The sequence below is a fragment of the Rhizoctonia solani genome, chromosome 4 (assembly GCF_016906535.1).
Source record: "Rhizoctonia solani chromosome 4, complete sequence".
Classification (NCBI taxonomy): domain Eukaryota; kingdom Fungi; phylum Basidiomycota; class Agaricomycetes; order Cantharellales; family Ceratobasidiaceae; genus Rhizoctonia; species Rhizoctonia solani.
This window is the reverse complement of record NC_057373.1, coordinates 2,643,033-2,657,188: the sequence shown is the minus strand read 5'-3', so window position 1 is coordinate 2,657,188 and position 14,156 is coordinate 2,643,033. Positions and strand designations below refer to the sequence as shown.

General features: G+C 48.6%; 6 protein-coding genes across 6 annotated transcripts; 3 read left to right on the top strand and 3 right to left on the bottom strand.

The window, feature by feature from the left end:
- Nucleotides 1-319: 319 nt before the first annotated feature.
- Nucleotides 320-2,835, top strand: RhiXN_00890 (exocyst complex protein exo70; the record flags this gene model as incomplete). Its single annotated transcript, XM_043320709.1, has 12 exons — nucleotides 320-349; nucleotides 404-452; nucleotides 507-602; nucleotides 656-740; nucleotides 789-885; nucleotides 942-1,346; nucleotides 1,409-1,807; nucleotides 1,865-2,033; nucleotides 2,080-2,291; nucleotides 2,376-2,634; nucleotides 2,709-2,720; nucleotides 2,780-2,835. 12 exons carry the CDS (start codon nucleotides 320-322, stop codon nucleotides 2,833-2,835), a joined length of 1,869 nt encoding a protein of 622 aa, XP_043179721.1.
- Nucleotides 2,836-3,157: 322 nt separating this feature from the next.
- On the bottom strand, nucleotides 3,158-4,832 carry RhiXN_00889 (uncharacterized protein; the record flags this gene model as incomplete). Its single annotated transcript, XM_043320708.1, has 12 exons — nucleotides 3,158-3,305; nucleotides 3,362-3,460; nucleotides 3,516-3,620; nucleotides 3,675-3,703; nucleotides 3,757-3,905; nucleotides 3,971-4,066; nucleotides 4,122-4,204; nucleotides 4,262-4,314; nucleotides 4,372-4,391; nucleotides 4,462-4,552; nucleotides 4,600-4,608; nucleotides 4,683-4,832. 12 exons carry the CDS (start codon nucleotides 4,830-4,832, stop codon nucleotides 3,158-3,160), a joined length of 1,032 nt encoding a protein of 343 aa, XP_043179720.1.
- Nucleotides 4,833-5,784: 952 nt separating this feature from the next.
- Nucleotides 5,785-7,932, bottom strand: RhiXN_00888 (aminotransferase class I and II protein; the record flags this gene model as incomplete). Its single annotated transcript, XM_043320707.1, has 5 exons — nucleotides 5,785-6,307; nucleotides 6,364-6,740; nucleotides 6,795-7,230; nucleotides 7,290-7,818; nucleotides 7,872-7,932. The coding sequence occupies 5 exons, from the start codon at nucleotides 7,930-7,932 to the stop codon at nucleotides 5,785-5,787; spliced, it is 1,926 nt and encodes a 641-aa protein (XP_043179719.1).
- Nucleotides 7,933-9,840: 1,908 nt separating this feature from the next.
- Nucleotides 9,841-11,730, top strand: RhiXN_00887 (Membrane dipeptidase (Peptidase family M19); the record flags this gene model as incomplete). The annotated part of the gene is made up of 11 exons (XM_043320706.1): nucleotides 9,841-10,122; nucleotides 10,186-10,198; nucleotides 10,255-10,400; nucleotides 10,461-10,501; nucleotides 10,558-10,612; nucleotides 10,666-10,748; nucleotides 10,800-10,949; nucleotides 11,000-11,225; nucleotides 11,282-11,385; nucleotides 11,435-11,513; nucleotides 11,566-11,730. 11 exons carry the CDS (start codon nucleotides 9,841-9,843, stop codon nucleotides 11,728-11,730), a joined length of 1,344 nt encoding a protein of 447 aa, XP_043179718.1.
- A 108-nt stretch (nucleotides 11,731-11,838) lies between these two features.
- Nucleotides 11,839-12,610, bottom strand: RhiXN_00886 (uncharacterized protein; the record flags this gene model as incomplete). Its single annotated transcript, XM_043320705.1, has 5 exons — nucleotides 11,839-11,931; nucleotides 11,984-12,075; nucleotides 12,131-12,192; nucleotides 12,250-12,400; nucleotides 12,451-12,610. 5 exons carry the CDS (start codon nucleotides 12,608-12,610, stop codon nucleotides 11,839-11,841), a joined length of 558 nt encoding a protein of 185 aa, XP_043179717.1.
- A 115-nt stretch (nucleotides 12,611-12,725) lies between these two features.
- RhiXN_00885 (pre-mRNA-splicing factor CWC21) lies at nucleotides 12,726-13,901 on the top strand (the record flags this gene model as incomplete). The annotated part of the gene is made up of 5 exons (XM_043320704.1): nucleotides 12,726-12,729; nucleotides 12,779-12,812; nucleotides 12,865-13,053; nucleotides 13,104-13,131; nucleotides 13,173-13,901. The coding sequence occupies 5 exons, from the start codon at nucleotides 12,726-12,728 to the stop codon at nucleotides 13,899-13,901; spliced, it is 984 nt and encodes a 327-aa protein (XP_043179716.1).
- Between the last annotated feature and the right edge of the window lie 255 nt (nucleotides 13,902-14,156).

The following is a 14,156-nucleotide window of genomic DNA, read 5'->3' as shown; positions in this document are numbered from 1 at the left end:
ATCGCGATGTCGAAACACGTCTAAGAATCAATTTCCATCTATACGTAGCAAACAGAAGCCTCGATCAAAGGACTCAGAACGACCTGCGTGTGGTGGTTAGCCTGGGATGCTTCGGTGACAATCTCAACCCGATCAATCGCTATCTAATTAATTCGAATCTGGTAATTGCGTTTGGAAACGAAACGCTCACTTGACCACCACGACCGAAGGAAATCCAAATCTATTGCTTGCAACTGAGAGTTCTCTTTTGGAGAATACTAACATATTATCCCGAGAAAGTTTAGACTAATAATAACCCAGATACATACACGCGTGAACAATGGAGGACGAAATGGCAGACATTGAGTTGGTATGTTTGCTATTTGACCAACTGCACATTTGTATCTTAAATAAATCTCAAAAGCTTGAGCAACACTTGAAAAAGACCTCAGATATTTCTAGGCAAATGACTGGTTAGTGAAATAGATATGGCTCCTTCCACTCACGACTGAAGGGAACCCTCACAGGTATTCTAGCCAAGTTTGATTCGCGTCTTGTCAAACTAGAGAAGACTATCAGACCACTTCATAGTGCAACACAATCGCTGACGCGACTCGCGACAAGTAGGCTGAGCTTGTTGTGTCAGGGTCAGGGAAGAACTAATGTAGAAGGGCAGACATTGATCGTACTATGGAGTCCATCAATTCGATGGCAAGCCAAAAGCAAGATGTGGTCGCAGAAGAAAATCTAGTTCTCAAAGGGTGAGTGATCTAGTGCGAGAGACGTGCAAATCTGAGATGGGCTTTTAGGCCCAAGTCGGGTCAGCTTCACTTGTATGTCGATGCTCTAGAACGGTTGAACGCAAATATAGCATTTCAGAGCGGCGACCCACGCTCTAAAGAAACGGTAAGCATTGTAATATGGCGAATCTTTAGGTTGTGTGGTGAAGCTCTCAACTCTAGTCGCGTCTGGTGGAGACGGGGGCAAAGAAACTATGCCAACTATACACCAAGATTGTTGCAGAGGCCACATCACGACCAGCCGTTGACCCTACAAACTATCTACAATCTCCAGATGCTCTCCCAACACTCGATGAGAATACCATGACCAAGTTAGGCCCAGTTGTGGATGCATTACGCAAATCACCAACCCCGACTACTCATCCTTCACACCCAGGTGCCGCCGCGATCCTAGCGGTGATACAGGAAGCCCAGGCAGGATATGCAGATATGCGTAGCCAGTGGTGTAAGAAGGCCGTGGATGGTGGTGTGAGACGGATTCTAGCTGCCGCCGATACTGGCACGGACCGGATAGCAATCGGACGCGAATTTGGGATATGGGTGGAAGGGTTGTTGATCTTGGCCGATGTGAGTTCATGACCCTAACGTTATTCTCAAATTTTGACCCTTTCCAAACCTACTGTACATAGGCAGAATACAAGACATTACAGAAGTGTGCATTGCTACCTGGCCGAGACTTTATCAAGGATTCATTTGAGATCATTACCCGACCTCTGGTTTCTGTATTCTCATCGTCTCTCTCAACTCTAAGCTCTTTGGTCAAGAAAAGCCTCCAAAGCAATATCTTTATGGCATTAGCAATCTACTCATCTTTATCCCAGTCACAAGATCGTTACACGGATATAATGCTACGACGTACAGGAAGGAAGGACAATGACCTTAGTACAGGGATCCATTCGTTGAAGGGAGTATGCATTCGTAGCTTCCCAGAACTCCTACTCGAGATCAAAACCCCAGCAATGTCGCCTCCTACTGCTGCCCCTGGTCGAGGAGAAATCGGCACAGGCATCGCGGATGTGACAGTCATGGTATAGCCACTTTCTGCGCCAACCATCTGATGTCCCGAAAAGTTGACACAACTCTAGGCTACGAATTACCTTGAGCAGATCCCTGATGTCGCTGATGCAATGAGCTCAATGCTCATCACATTGGGTGACGGCAACTGGCGCATGGGCGAAGGTACGATCCCTGGGTCGAAACCCAGGGTTGAGGAGTCAACCGACCCAGAACAGGTGATCCTTGAACACTTTACTTGTGAGACATTTCCTATATTATTTTATCGAGCCGAATTTAACCCCAGCGTGCCAAAAAGTCGATATCATCTCCACTGTAATTTCCACAGTTAACACTATATCTCGGTTCCTGAAGAGGCCAGCATTGACCTCCATCTTTGTGCTGAATAATATCAGCTATCTCCGAGACCGGGTACTCCTCGCGCCCCGGACAAATGTTGATGCATTACTTTCAGCTCCGACACAGGATGTACTGAACTCTAGTTACCGAAGTTCAAAGGTGGGTGTGCTCAATCCCCTTCTGATAGTCATAGTTGCTCCACACACACCGATGCGGGGCAATCAATTGACATTTTAGACATAGGCTGCATACTTTGACACCAACTTTACAACACTATTGAGCTGTCTAACTGACGATGCAAAGGACAAGAAGGCAGGGATCAAGGATAAATTTGCAAGATTCTACGAAGCTCTAGAAGAGATTGCAGAGAGGCACCGTTACGCCCGAGTTTTGGCAGATGATGATGAAGGGAGAGAGAAGATCCAAGAAGAGCTGGTGCGATTGGTTATACCTGCGCTACAACGGTTCACGCAAAAACACAGGGACAAGGAATTCAGCAAGAGTAAGTAATTTTTTGACATGATTCCTTCAAATGACCTGTCGATCGACTGCATATCATTCATTCGTTTATTGCAGACCCTTCAAAATGTACGTGCACAATTCAACTCCTAGCCTAGATTTCAATTCATGCTAATTTAAGCGAATAGACATCAAACTTAGTGCCGAAGAGGTCGAACGTCAATTACGGGGATTATACAAGTAGGTACCGGTAGACGCTTCGCAAAGCCAGAGGCCGGAGCGCTCTTCGCTATGCCTTGACAACTTGGACAAACGTGCTCTAGTCTCTCGCTTCTTGTTGATTTATCTAGATTCAATGTGTGCAATGATGTATATTACATTGTTTGAATCGTAGATGTCATGTCCGATTTCAAGTGAGCCAAAGGAAGAACGAATGTGTATAAACTGGCAAGAAGGCAATTTAGTGGGCGAAAACGAGTAAGCAAAGCTGCAAAGCGAGTAATATAATACACAACATATAACGATAAAGAAAAGAGAAATGGAAAAATACGAGCCACGAGCGTCCATCAGAATGGTGAGGTCAAGTCTTTTTGAGACATGCTCTTGTGGGTTGTGCCCTCGTCGTCGGAGTGATCAGGCGCCTCCAAGTCAACCCTTGCAATGGCAGATCGAGCACCAGGTCTCTCCACGTGGTAGAAATCATCCTCTCTTTGACTGGTATCATTTGTCAGCTCCAAGTTTTTGACAGCTGAAATGAATGGTTCACATACGCCGTGTAGGTCTCCATTGTGATCTGCACAGCGGGCTTTTGGTGCTCTCGCTTGTTTGCATTGGCTCCGGAACTATTCTGAATGCTTCGTGAACGCGAGCTGCGACGTAAACAGGTAAGCCTATGATCATTGGAGCCATCGATCGAACACGGACTGGATATACACATCCTGGCGCGCCCACTCAGAAAGACGTCGAACAGCTCGGCACGCAACGACTGTGCTAAACACAGCCGCCGGAACAGTGAACATGATATCCATGCTATTCAAGGGCTTGTCAGCCAGGGGTTGAGATGTGGGGGGTTGAATGACTTACGCAGCATTCAAATGCAATATCGTGAATACCTGCAGGAGATGATTCAATCAATCGAAAGAATAGACCGGAACAACCAACTTACAGCTGCAATACTATTTCCAACAAAAGCCACAACAAAATAGACAATGCCGTCCCGGAACAGAAGCTTCCACAAGTCGGAGCCCTGCCAGCCGCCCGAGCGCAGCAGGCCAGCGGTAGATACAACAAGTACAGTCAAATCAAAAGCCATTGCTATACGTACAGTAAAGAGGTGATCGATACCAAGTTTTATAGGGTCGTGGGTGAATAAGACTTACTGTAGCCATAGATCAGACGCAAAAGGGTCGTCGAGGTGCCAGTGACCACGCATACACTCGTCCGTGGGTCCCAAACTGAACGAACAGAGATCACTCCTAGAACCTCTGTTAGCTATCGCGCGCGCGGCTTTTTAGTCTCAGGGCCTCGTACCCAGAAAGAGGATCGCCCAGTGACCCAATGCGATGAAAAGCAAACCGAATAGGACGTAGCGATTGCGGCTCCATATCGCAATCCTGATTGATCCGGACCTTGTTGAGTATGAGGGTGAATTGAAGAGATAATACACTTACCCTCGAAGCATGAGAAGACCTGAAGCAGTTCCGATCGCAATGTTGCCAAACAGCTGAGTTTAAACACAGTGAGTCGGCTTACGCTACGAAAACGGCAGAACAGTACTAACCTGGGTTATTGTATAGAACACTATGATTCGGGGGAGGAAGACCAAGGTCGATCAGAATGTCTACTACAGACCATTGACTTCGACACTCACCCTGACAATCAAGCTCCTGCGTGAAATTGTTCGCAACGATGAGCATAGTTACTCCAACCCATATCGAATACCGGCAGACAAAGTAAACAACCTGCAAAATGTTGGAGCCGTGTTTCCATGAACAACTGAAATACTTACCATCGGCCACTAGGTAATACCAAAAAAGGAAAGTTTAAATAGGAGATCTCTCGGGATCGCATCGGGGGGACAATACCACGCACCTTGAAATCTCTCCAGTTGGCAATGATACTATAGTCGAAATCCAGGCTGTTGAAAACCTCCCATGTGTACAGGCCTAAGAGAACGAGAAGAAGCTGGGAAAAGGCTGCTGCCTGTTTCCCAATGATTTCAGGATCCGACCAGTTCACCATGATTCAAGACACGACTCGAGTTGCACGACGGGTGACAAAAGGAGGCTATTAAAGAGAGAGAAAAACCTCTTGGTGAACCCGGCTAGTTCCAGTATGAAGATCACCAAGGGGGCAGGAGGTGGGGGTGGACGATGAGAGGGGGAAGCGTGGCTCGTACCATCCATCAGCCCCCATAGAGAGCACCGTATTTATGAAAGAACGATCGAAGCGCGAAGGATGGATGTTGCCGAAAATGATGGGAGCGCTATCCTTTTTTCCTAATAATCAAGAGCGTGCTAGGAGCGTGTCGCCTTCCCCCTAGATGCTTGAAGTCCAGAGAAGGAATTTCAATTTTGGTGGACATCAATCGTCCGGTTGAACGGGCGCCCTGCCAACTCTTGTCTGGATACAAAATTGAGTTCATAAAACCCACAATAGGAAACAGATGAACATGGGACCGGCTATCGCGAGTGCATTGCTCGCAACGCCGCAAATTGTGAGCCACATCCTCCCGATTTAAGTAAGCACTCCCCCGATCCGTTAAGACCATTGATCGATGCATTGCTATGTACGAATAACAACGTTTGCGTGCCGGCCTCGGCCTGTGTAGAACCTGTCAGACCAGCGACCTAGACAAACCGGGTACTATCTATCGAGCAGTACCGGCAAAATGCAGGCGTAGGTTGATCGACAAACTCGCTTCTGACACATCAAGGCCGTTACTGCGAGAGACACGATGGGTAAAGATAACTAACTACCTTTCTTTTCTTCCTCATTTATATTACTTGGGTAACCACTCCCCGATCTGGCGTTTCATCACGCAGTTCTAGCGCGGTATGACGAAAGAGCGACGAATTTATTTGACAAGTCAAGCAGTGGGTCGCTGACGGGGCCGACCACAACATACACAACAAATACACCGCTAAATCGTAAACCCGATCCCACATAATCTTTCCCATATGCTTATCAAACTTTAGGCGCCGACAGCGATTGGCTTGGGAGCATGCAAAGCAGACTCGACGAATGCAGTGCTCGGTTTGCTGAGGCCTGGAATAATTTGAGTTCCGAGCAGGTGCGCATTGCGCACAGAAGCAATACGCATAGCGCTCAGGCCGACGTGATGATTCATGCCCTTGCTCAAGACTTGGGGGCTTGAACCATCCAGGATTCCAAGTTGCCTGTCGTTCCAGATGGGTTCGACGACCTTCTCGTCAGGCATTCCGACGCCGGCGCGGCCACCAACAGCCTTCCACTCAGTCTCGCGCTTGATACCGAGACGGTCAAACGTCTCGTTCACGGCCGAAACCAGGCGATCCATCTGCTCAACGGTATGACCGGGGGTTGGAGTAATACGAAGGCGTTCCTCGCCTACAGCTACTGTGGGGTAATTGATCGACTGGACGTAAATGCCGTGATCGATGAGAAGAGAATCGGAAGCTGCCTTGGCCAGTGCAGCATCTCCCACGAGCACAGGTACAATGTGCGAGGGGCCAGGACTAACGAGGAAATAATAAGGACCGAGTGTATAAAAACGAAATGCGATAAGACTTACACAACGGGGATTCCGTCAGCCTTGAAACGCTTCTTAAGCTCACGCGTGTTGAGGTGTTGGAGCTGGCGATCGCCCATAAACTCCATCTGGTAAGCGATGCTGGCTTGAGCTCCGGCCACAACCGCCGGAGGCAGGGAGGTGGTAAAGATGAAACCAGGTGCATAGGAGCGAACCATGTCGACCAGGTCGGCCGAACCAGCGATATAACCTCCGACAGTACCATAAGCCTTGCCCAGTGTACCAGTAATAATATCAACGCGGTCCATGACTGTTCCTTTGATGGGGTTGGGGTTCTGGCCAGCATTCTTGTGGGTCTCAAAGTCGAGATGTTCAGCGACACCGGCACCACGAGGGCCGTACATGCCGACGGCATGAACCTATTATAGAAGGTCAACCATGTGGGCGCTAGAAATAGCAGTGGGAGATCATACCTCATCGAGGAAAGTGATTGCACCGTACTCCTCGGCCAGGTCGCAGATCTTCTCGATAGGACCAACACTGCCGCACATCGAGTATACACTTTCGAATGCGATGATTTTAGGGGTTTCCTTGGGATACATGCGAAGCTTCGCCTCCAAATCCTCAACGTCATTGTGCTTGAAGATAACTTTCTCGGCACGTGAGTGACGCATTCCTTGGATCATAGACGCATGGTTCATCTTGTCGGAAAAGATAACACATCCTGGGAACTTGGCACCCAAAGTCGAGAGTGTCGCGTCGTTGGCGACATAGCAGGAGGAGAATACGAGAGCGGCGGGCTTGCGATGAAGCGAGGCCAATTCGTCTTCGAGAGCCAAGTGGAAGTGGCCGTTGCCTGCAATGTTGCGTGTTCCGCCGGCACCAGCACCATAGCGGTTGAGAGTACGACTGAGTGACATCAGACACGTGAGAAGGGAAGACTTTTGTGAATTTGAAAATACACGTACTGCATGGTTTCAAGCACGACAGGATTCTTGCTCATTCCGAGGTAATCGTTGCTGCACCAGACATCTACTTCCTCGGATGCGACTGCGGTATGAGCGACGGGGAACTTGGGAGCAATACGATTGATATTGTTGAAATAGCGATAGCTCTTGTCTTGGTGTTTCTTCTCGAGTTCAGCCGCATAGAAGGCCTGGTAATCGAACCCAGAGCGGGTGGAATGAGTGCTCTCGGCAACTGCAGCAGCGGCGGTCTTGGCTGCGTGGGGACAGCCAGCGGGAGAAGAGGCCGGATTACTCTTTGCGCGCGCAAGCTGAGTTGCACGGAGAGCAGCCTCGCGACCGGCTTGAGCATGCGGGCACACCGCTCCGCTCGGAACCGGGTACACTCCTTCTTGTTTGTGAATGGCATCTACTTCAGCACGCCCGGCAAGACTAGCATATCCGGCGGAGCGGGCGGCAATTGCCTGGCTCATGATTGGGCAGTTACGGGCCTTGAGCGATAGACGGGCCATCGATGCCGTTTTGGTGCGTCCTAATAACGTTTGTGAGCAATCGGAATGCACATTCCGTTTGGCTTGAGCTCACCCAGGTAGGAGCATGTAGTGTTGTACTTGGCCAGAGCAGCCAAAACTTGATTTCCGTGCATTGTGACTGGTCGGCGAGTCAGTCGATCAGGTTTCGACAAGTATGGGAATCGGGCTCACAAATTATTCTCTTGGATTGTGATCAATACCGACAGGTCAACTACACCAATGTAAGTAGATGCCAACACGTCAGAGGAGGATTCGTATTCACCTGAGAGGCAAGTTACTGAGAGGTGGTGGTAGGTCTAGAGAGTGATTTAGAGCGGCTATATAGCTCTCAGAGCAACCGGCCGATTCACCAATCGCATCTCGTCCAAAAGTGTACCGTGCGCGGCCCCCGGACACCCCCAGATACTTGCTCGAATATTTAAATTCCAAATATTCCGACCCGCCCTCGGACCATTTCGTCTTGCTTCATCGTGGGGATCAGTAGGGCGACCCTTGTGCATCATCTCAGTATGCTGATTGGTAGTCTCGCGCATGTCAAGATTGCCCCCCATTATTCTCGTAGCACATGGGATTACGGTACAAACTCGGTCCTCATCTCCTAGTACGCTCCTACCGTCTGAAGAGTCATACGAGCTTAGCCTCGATCCCAAAATGAAATGGGCGGAAGAACAATCTCCTGTATTTTTGTCTCAGCTGACGTATGGATGATAGTATAATCAGGAGCCGCGGCAGTACATGGTGTAAAAGATGTATACATATTTGTCGACGGTGCTTCGTGCAGCGCGCATAGAGATACGCGGAAGGCGCACAACGTGTATACGTGTTCATAATACTAGGACTTTAAGGTTCCTTTTTGCATATTCTTGTCCCTCGGGCTCGGACACGGGCTCCGGGGTAGCAGCGCTCGAAATCCCCGACCCTGCTCAACTTCGTAAACAGTTATTTGTGTCCATGACTGAAGCCTACAAGGTAATGAAATCATTCTATTGTAATCATTACGATACCCATCTCCCTACTTGGCTTCCAAAAAATCGCCTGTGCTGATTTCAGACACACCCCAGATTTGACCCCCCCCCTCTCTGTCCTTGGACAATTCGCTACCGATAAATGCGAAGACTCTTGTCTAGACTCCACTCGAATCCTCCTGATTCGTTCAAATGGCTCGCTCACAATTGGAGGGTGAAAATGTGAAGAAAGACTAATATGGGTATCGAGGACGTGGTAGAGATCTTATTCGCTGATAACCGACTCGGTACGATGCTTCCGTATACCCAAAATTGAGGCCACCCATTTGACACTTGCCGTCTTTGGAGTCGAGGCAACTCTTTCGACAGCGGATGAATATATCATAGATGAGGAGGAGCGTAGCTTGTCTCTTCTATTCAATGCTCCAGAGTGTCCAGGGTCTTTTTGTTGCGGAACCATTTCCGCATTCAGATGTGGTACCAAACTGAGCGCCGGTTTATTGTCCCCGGTGGCCAGGTCGATGTCCTGACATAGATATTAGTACTATGGCGTCCGGAGTCTGGTTCACCGTATGAGACAACGCCTCTCTGTACCCCCTTTTTTCCTAAACCAAATTAAGCCTATATATCGATGATAGCAACTTTTGGGGTGCATACACTCGCCATTCTATCGGTCAAAACTCGTCGATTGAGGGGGTCACCGGAACCGATTCAAACACACGTGATAAATCGCATATAAAGCCATCCGCCCACTATTACCCCGAGTTTTCTTGTGCAATCCCTTTCTCAACGCAAGTTGTACAGTGTTGAAGAGCTTATATGATTAGCAAGGTTTTTTTCTTTCTTTCTCAGTTCAGTGTACCAGACAGAACGGATGATCTGGCTACCATAGATGTACGAGGTTACCGAGTAACAAGCGCCACCGCCATATTGTATTGACATAACACGAGGCGCTTACAGCAAGGGAACATGTGAGGCATGTTTACCCAACTCCAAGGCTTACAATTACCCACGACGTCTAGTTTGGAGGTAAACTCTGGAAGATAGCCCTCCAATATGAATCATACTAGTAGCTCCGAAAGGACGCCACTGCTAACCACAGTCATTCAAAACTCGAATCCCAACTCGCAAGCGGCACAACAAGCGTCCAGCTCTGTCGAGACAGGGGGTGACCATCATGGACATGCGGCTGCGTACAACCCAAGGGTTGCGATTTCTAGTATACTTGCGCTGCTTTTCTCGCTAGGTCTTGTCATATTTGGTGTGTTTTACATCGAGCGGCTTCCTAATGACCCGGAGCGCGCTGCTATTAAGATTCTCGAGAAAACGCCGTTAATCGTGAGTTGCTGTGATGTCTTGTGTGATATCAAACTTAAGGGTTTCACCGAACGAATGGGGTAGGATGGGCATATTGGTGTGTACAAATGACTTATTTTGGTAATGTTCACATCTGAGCTGAAGACTCTTTAGACCTGCCTATCATGGTTAGAATGCACTACCGAAACAATATAAGTCAATTTGACATGAACAAAGCAATGGAATACCACGTAGATATACCTCGGCTACGCCAGGGCAAAGTAGGAGGCTACTTTTGGAGCGTATTTGTAGAGTGTGCAGTAAGCCCAATCGGAAAACACCTCTCTCAGCTCCTGATAGTGTACTAAACTTTACGAAAGGACTCGGGTCCTGATTTCCTGATGCCAACTAATCGCGTAAGGTATGTCCTATGTAGACGCACACCTGAAATATCGTAACAGGGTTTGCCTTGTCCAGGGATACTCTTGAACAAATTGATGTATCTACTCTCTTGATTGAGAAATACGCCGATGTGAGTCGTCTGAATCACGAAAATCGAATTCGAGTTCAAATCGACGGGTGTAGACATTTGCATTGGCCACCAGCGTAAAGGAGATCGAACAAGCGACCCGGGTCCGCAAGATCGCCTCGTTGATTGGCGTTGAAGGGTGTGTACTCTTGTATCTGCCTATTTAGTGTGTCACTCATTAGCATATTAGAGCTCACCAACTAGGGAATTCCTTGGCGGTTCTTCGGCAGTACTATAGATTGGGAGCTCGGTACATGACTTTAACCCATTCGTGTAACAATGCATTCGCCGATTCAGCCGGTATCTTTGAACCAGTTCCAGCAACCCACGGTGGCCTGAGGTGAGCAAGTTCTCGTATAATTACTTGACATAAACTTAAATCCCTTGAAGCCCACTAGGAAAAGAGCTTATCCAAGAAATGAACCGCATTGGGATGCTTGTCGACCTTTCACACACATCGGATGATACAGCTGTCCAAGCGATACAGCTTTCCCGCGCGCCTGTAATGTGGTCTCATTCTTCGGTGCGGGCATTGCGGGGTATTAGTCGTAATGTCCCGGACCACATTTTGGAGATGATCGGTACTGGCAAAGGTCAAAAGGACGGCGTGGTAATGGTACGAGTCTATTTTGGCCTGTGTGGACCAAGGCCTCAAAATGGGACTGTTTCTAGGTCAATTTGTACCCACGTTTCCTGGTGGAGAATGGTGGCAACGCAACGCTTTATACGGTTGCAGACCATATTGAGCATATAGCTAAAGTGGCAGGGAGAGCCCAGTAAGTACTCTTATGCGCATGAGTCACTCATCCATTCATACCGTTTTAGTGTTGGAATCGGCAGCGACTTTGATGGCATAGAGATAGTTCCTGACGGGTTGGAAGATGTATCAAAATACCCTGCATTGGTAGGTGCAAAATCGGTATTCGAAGCGTGCAAAAGTGCTCAAATCATGACAGTTTGCCGAACTGCTACGGCGAGGTTGGTCTCGAGCGGAGTTGGAGGGGCTTGCCAGCAGAAACTTTTTGAGGGTGTTCCGGGAGGTGGAGGAGGTTTCTAGGGAGATGCAAGGACGGATTTCGCCTAGCATGATGCTTTACGACAAACGAGATCCCACGGATTAGTTATAACAAGAAAGTGAAAATATGGTTGATTCTTTGTAGCATATCGTAGTATCTGATGAATTTGTAAATATTACTCGACTTTCAGCAAGGATAGTCCACTATGATCCTCTACAAATGTTTCTTCGCGCTAGCCCGTACTCGCGCGTCGAACACTGGGCTTTTGATGGAAGTATGCGCGGTATGAAATGGATTCATTACAGTCTACAAGTCGCTATATTAGTTGATGAATGAGCACTCGGATAATCGATCACACCTTAACATAAAGCTCCCAAATATCCATGAAAAAGTTCCTTATCCCCCCTGATTCCTCGTTCTTTCCATCGTGAAGAAGAATAAACTTCATATCTGAAGCAACATGGTACCCTCGTTGATGATCACTAATTATGTGCAATATACTTACTGCCTGGGGTGATAAATGCTGAAACAGTCCATTCATTAAATTTGTCAACTCCCTTCAAGTACCTGGCCACCTAAAGATGTGAATCTGTATCAGAAGTTGCCAGACTCAGGCACACTCACATAGCCCCATTGACCTTCATTACATCCTCAATAACATCAAGACTCGCATTCGCGATCATCATTATTACCTGACGGTCTACCCCACCGCCCATAACACGTGTAGCACCAGCATTCGTATTAACCGAGCGTTCACCAGCACTAGAAGATGCTCCTGGACGTGATTTCAGCTATGTATTTGGAGTTGACTTGTCTCGTATGAACCTGACAGAGCAGCAGCAGTAGCAGCAAATGCGCTCGTTGACCAACTCGGAAGGTTCGAGCTTAATCCGGTAGATATGGGAGCGGAAGGTTTGGTTGATATATGAGTTAGCGAATACAGTGGGGTATCGGTAGGTGAAAGAAGAAAGAGATGATGGGACATGGTGGATTGATACCCCCGACGAGTAAGCGCCGTAGCCTATGCAAATTCAAGTTCGCTGTGACAAACCATTGTTTTGGCGCTTGCGCCCTCGACTTCCCCACCATCGTCAACAACTATGTGTATGTATATGAACTCAAAATTTGCGTAGTCTCTGACGTTGGTATCCAGATAACGGAATTGGACTTACAACGCCAAGAGGAAGGTTGGTCTGATATAGCAGCTACATTTCGTTCAATACACTCAACTTGTTACAGTGGCACGAACGGCTATGTTGTTCGCAACCTTTCCCATCTCCGCTCTCGAGATGGGCAACAAGATATGCACAAGTTTGACCAAGCGCCACCAAAGCACAGGGAGCCTGATGCAGGCATTCTGGAACATGAACGGCTTCGCAAGATTGAAGTAAGGTGCTTGGAACTACAGCTCGAGTTGGAGGAAAATAAGTAAGCACACTTATTTTGAGCTTCAATTTTGGTTGCTTATTATCTGTCAGTATCCCCGAAGAAAACATCGAGGCGGAAGTTTCAAAGCTCCGGGAGCAGCTCATGGCTAGCATGACCAGTGTTCCAACTCTGGCAAAAATCTCAAGCCAAACGATACACATGGTATGGCTCTGGCTAAGAAAACAGAACTTGATAAAATGGCGCGAGCATTGGGTACCTCATCCAGCTACGTCGAGGGAGATGCCTTTAACCGGGAAAAGCAAGAGGAGTTACGTCGCCAGAGGGCCGTTGAACGAGAGGAAAACGATCGTCGCAAGGAGGAGCTGCGTCAAAAGCGTGACGAAGAGAATAAGCGCCGAGATGCTGAGCGTAGAGAGCAAGATCGTCTTCGCAGGAGGCGGGAAGATCAGGCACGCAGGGAGCGAGAATCAAGGATGCCCCCACCCCCACCACCGGGTCGTGGAAGAGACGATGATGCTCGTCGTTCCCCTCCCCGTGACTACTCTCCGCGTCGGCGTGACCGGAGCCCCCCTCGCCGCCGTTCACCATCTCCCTACTCCAGACGGGCTCGCTATTCCCGGAGATCGCGTTCGCCTAGGAGGGATTCTCGCTCTCCACGTAGGAGGGACTCTCGTTCACCGTCACCTGTTCGACGTGCCAGTCGCTCTCCCTCACCCAAACGTGACCGTGATTCGCGCTCGGCTTCGCCACCTAGGCGTCGTCGATCGCCTTCACCTGATTCGCCTCGCGGCCGCCCAGAATCACGATCTCCTAGCCCCAAACGCGCCCGCTCCAAGTCGGCGGATTCTGCTATGTCTGTGTCTGGCGATGAGCAGCGCGGTCAATGAGCTATCTATCACGAGCCTCATTCAATGTAATGCTATTTAATTATTTCCTGCTCGCTTCCCAATGTTATTGCATGTGTTCACGCTTAATCTGCGTAGTGGTATGATTACCATACTGCCAATGCTGCTCCAATTTGAAATGAATTTTCTACGGCGACCCCACATTCATGCGCGCTATTTTGTACCTTACGTCCACTTGACTCATCCTCCAACTGTCCGCCTCAAGGACTTGCCAGCAATCCCCTTCCACTAACACCT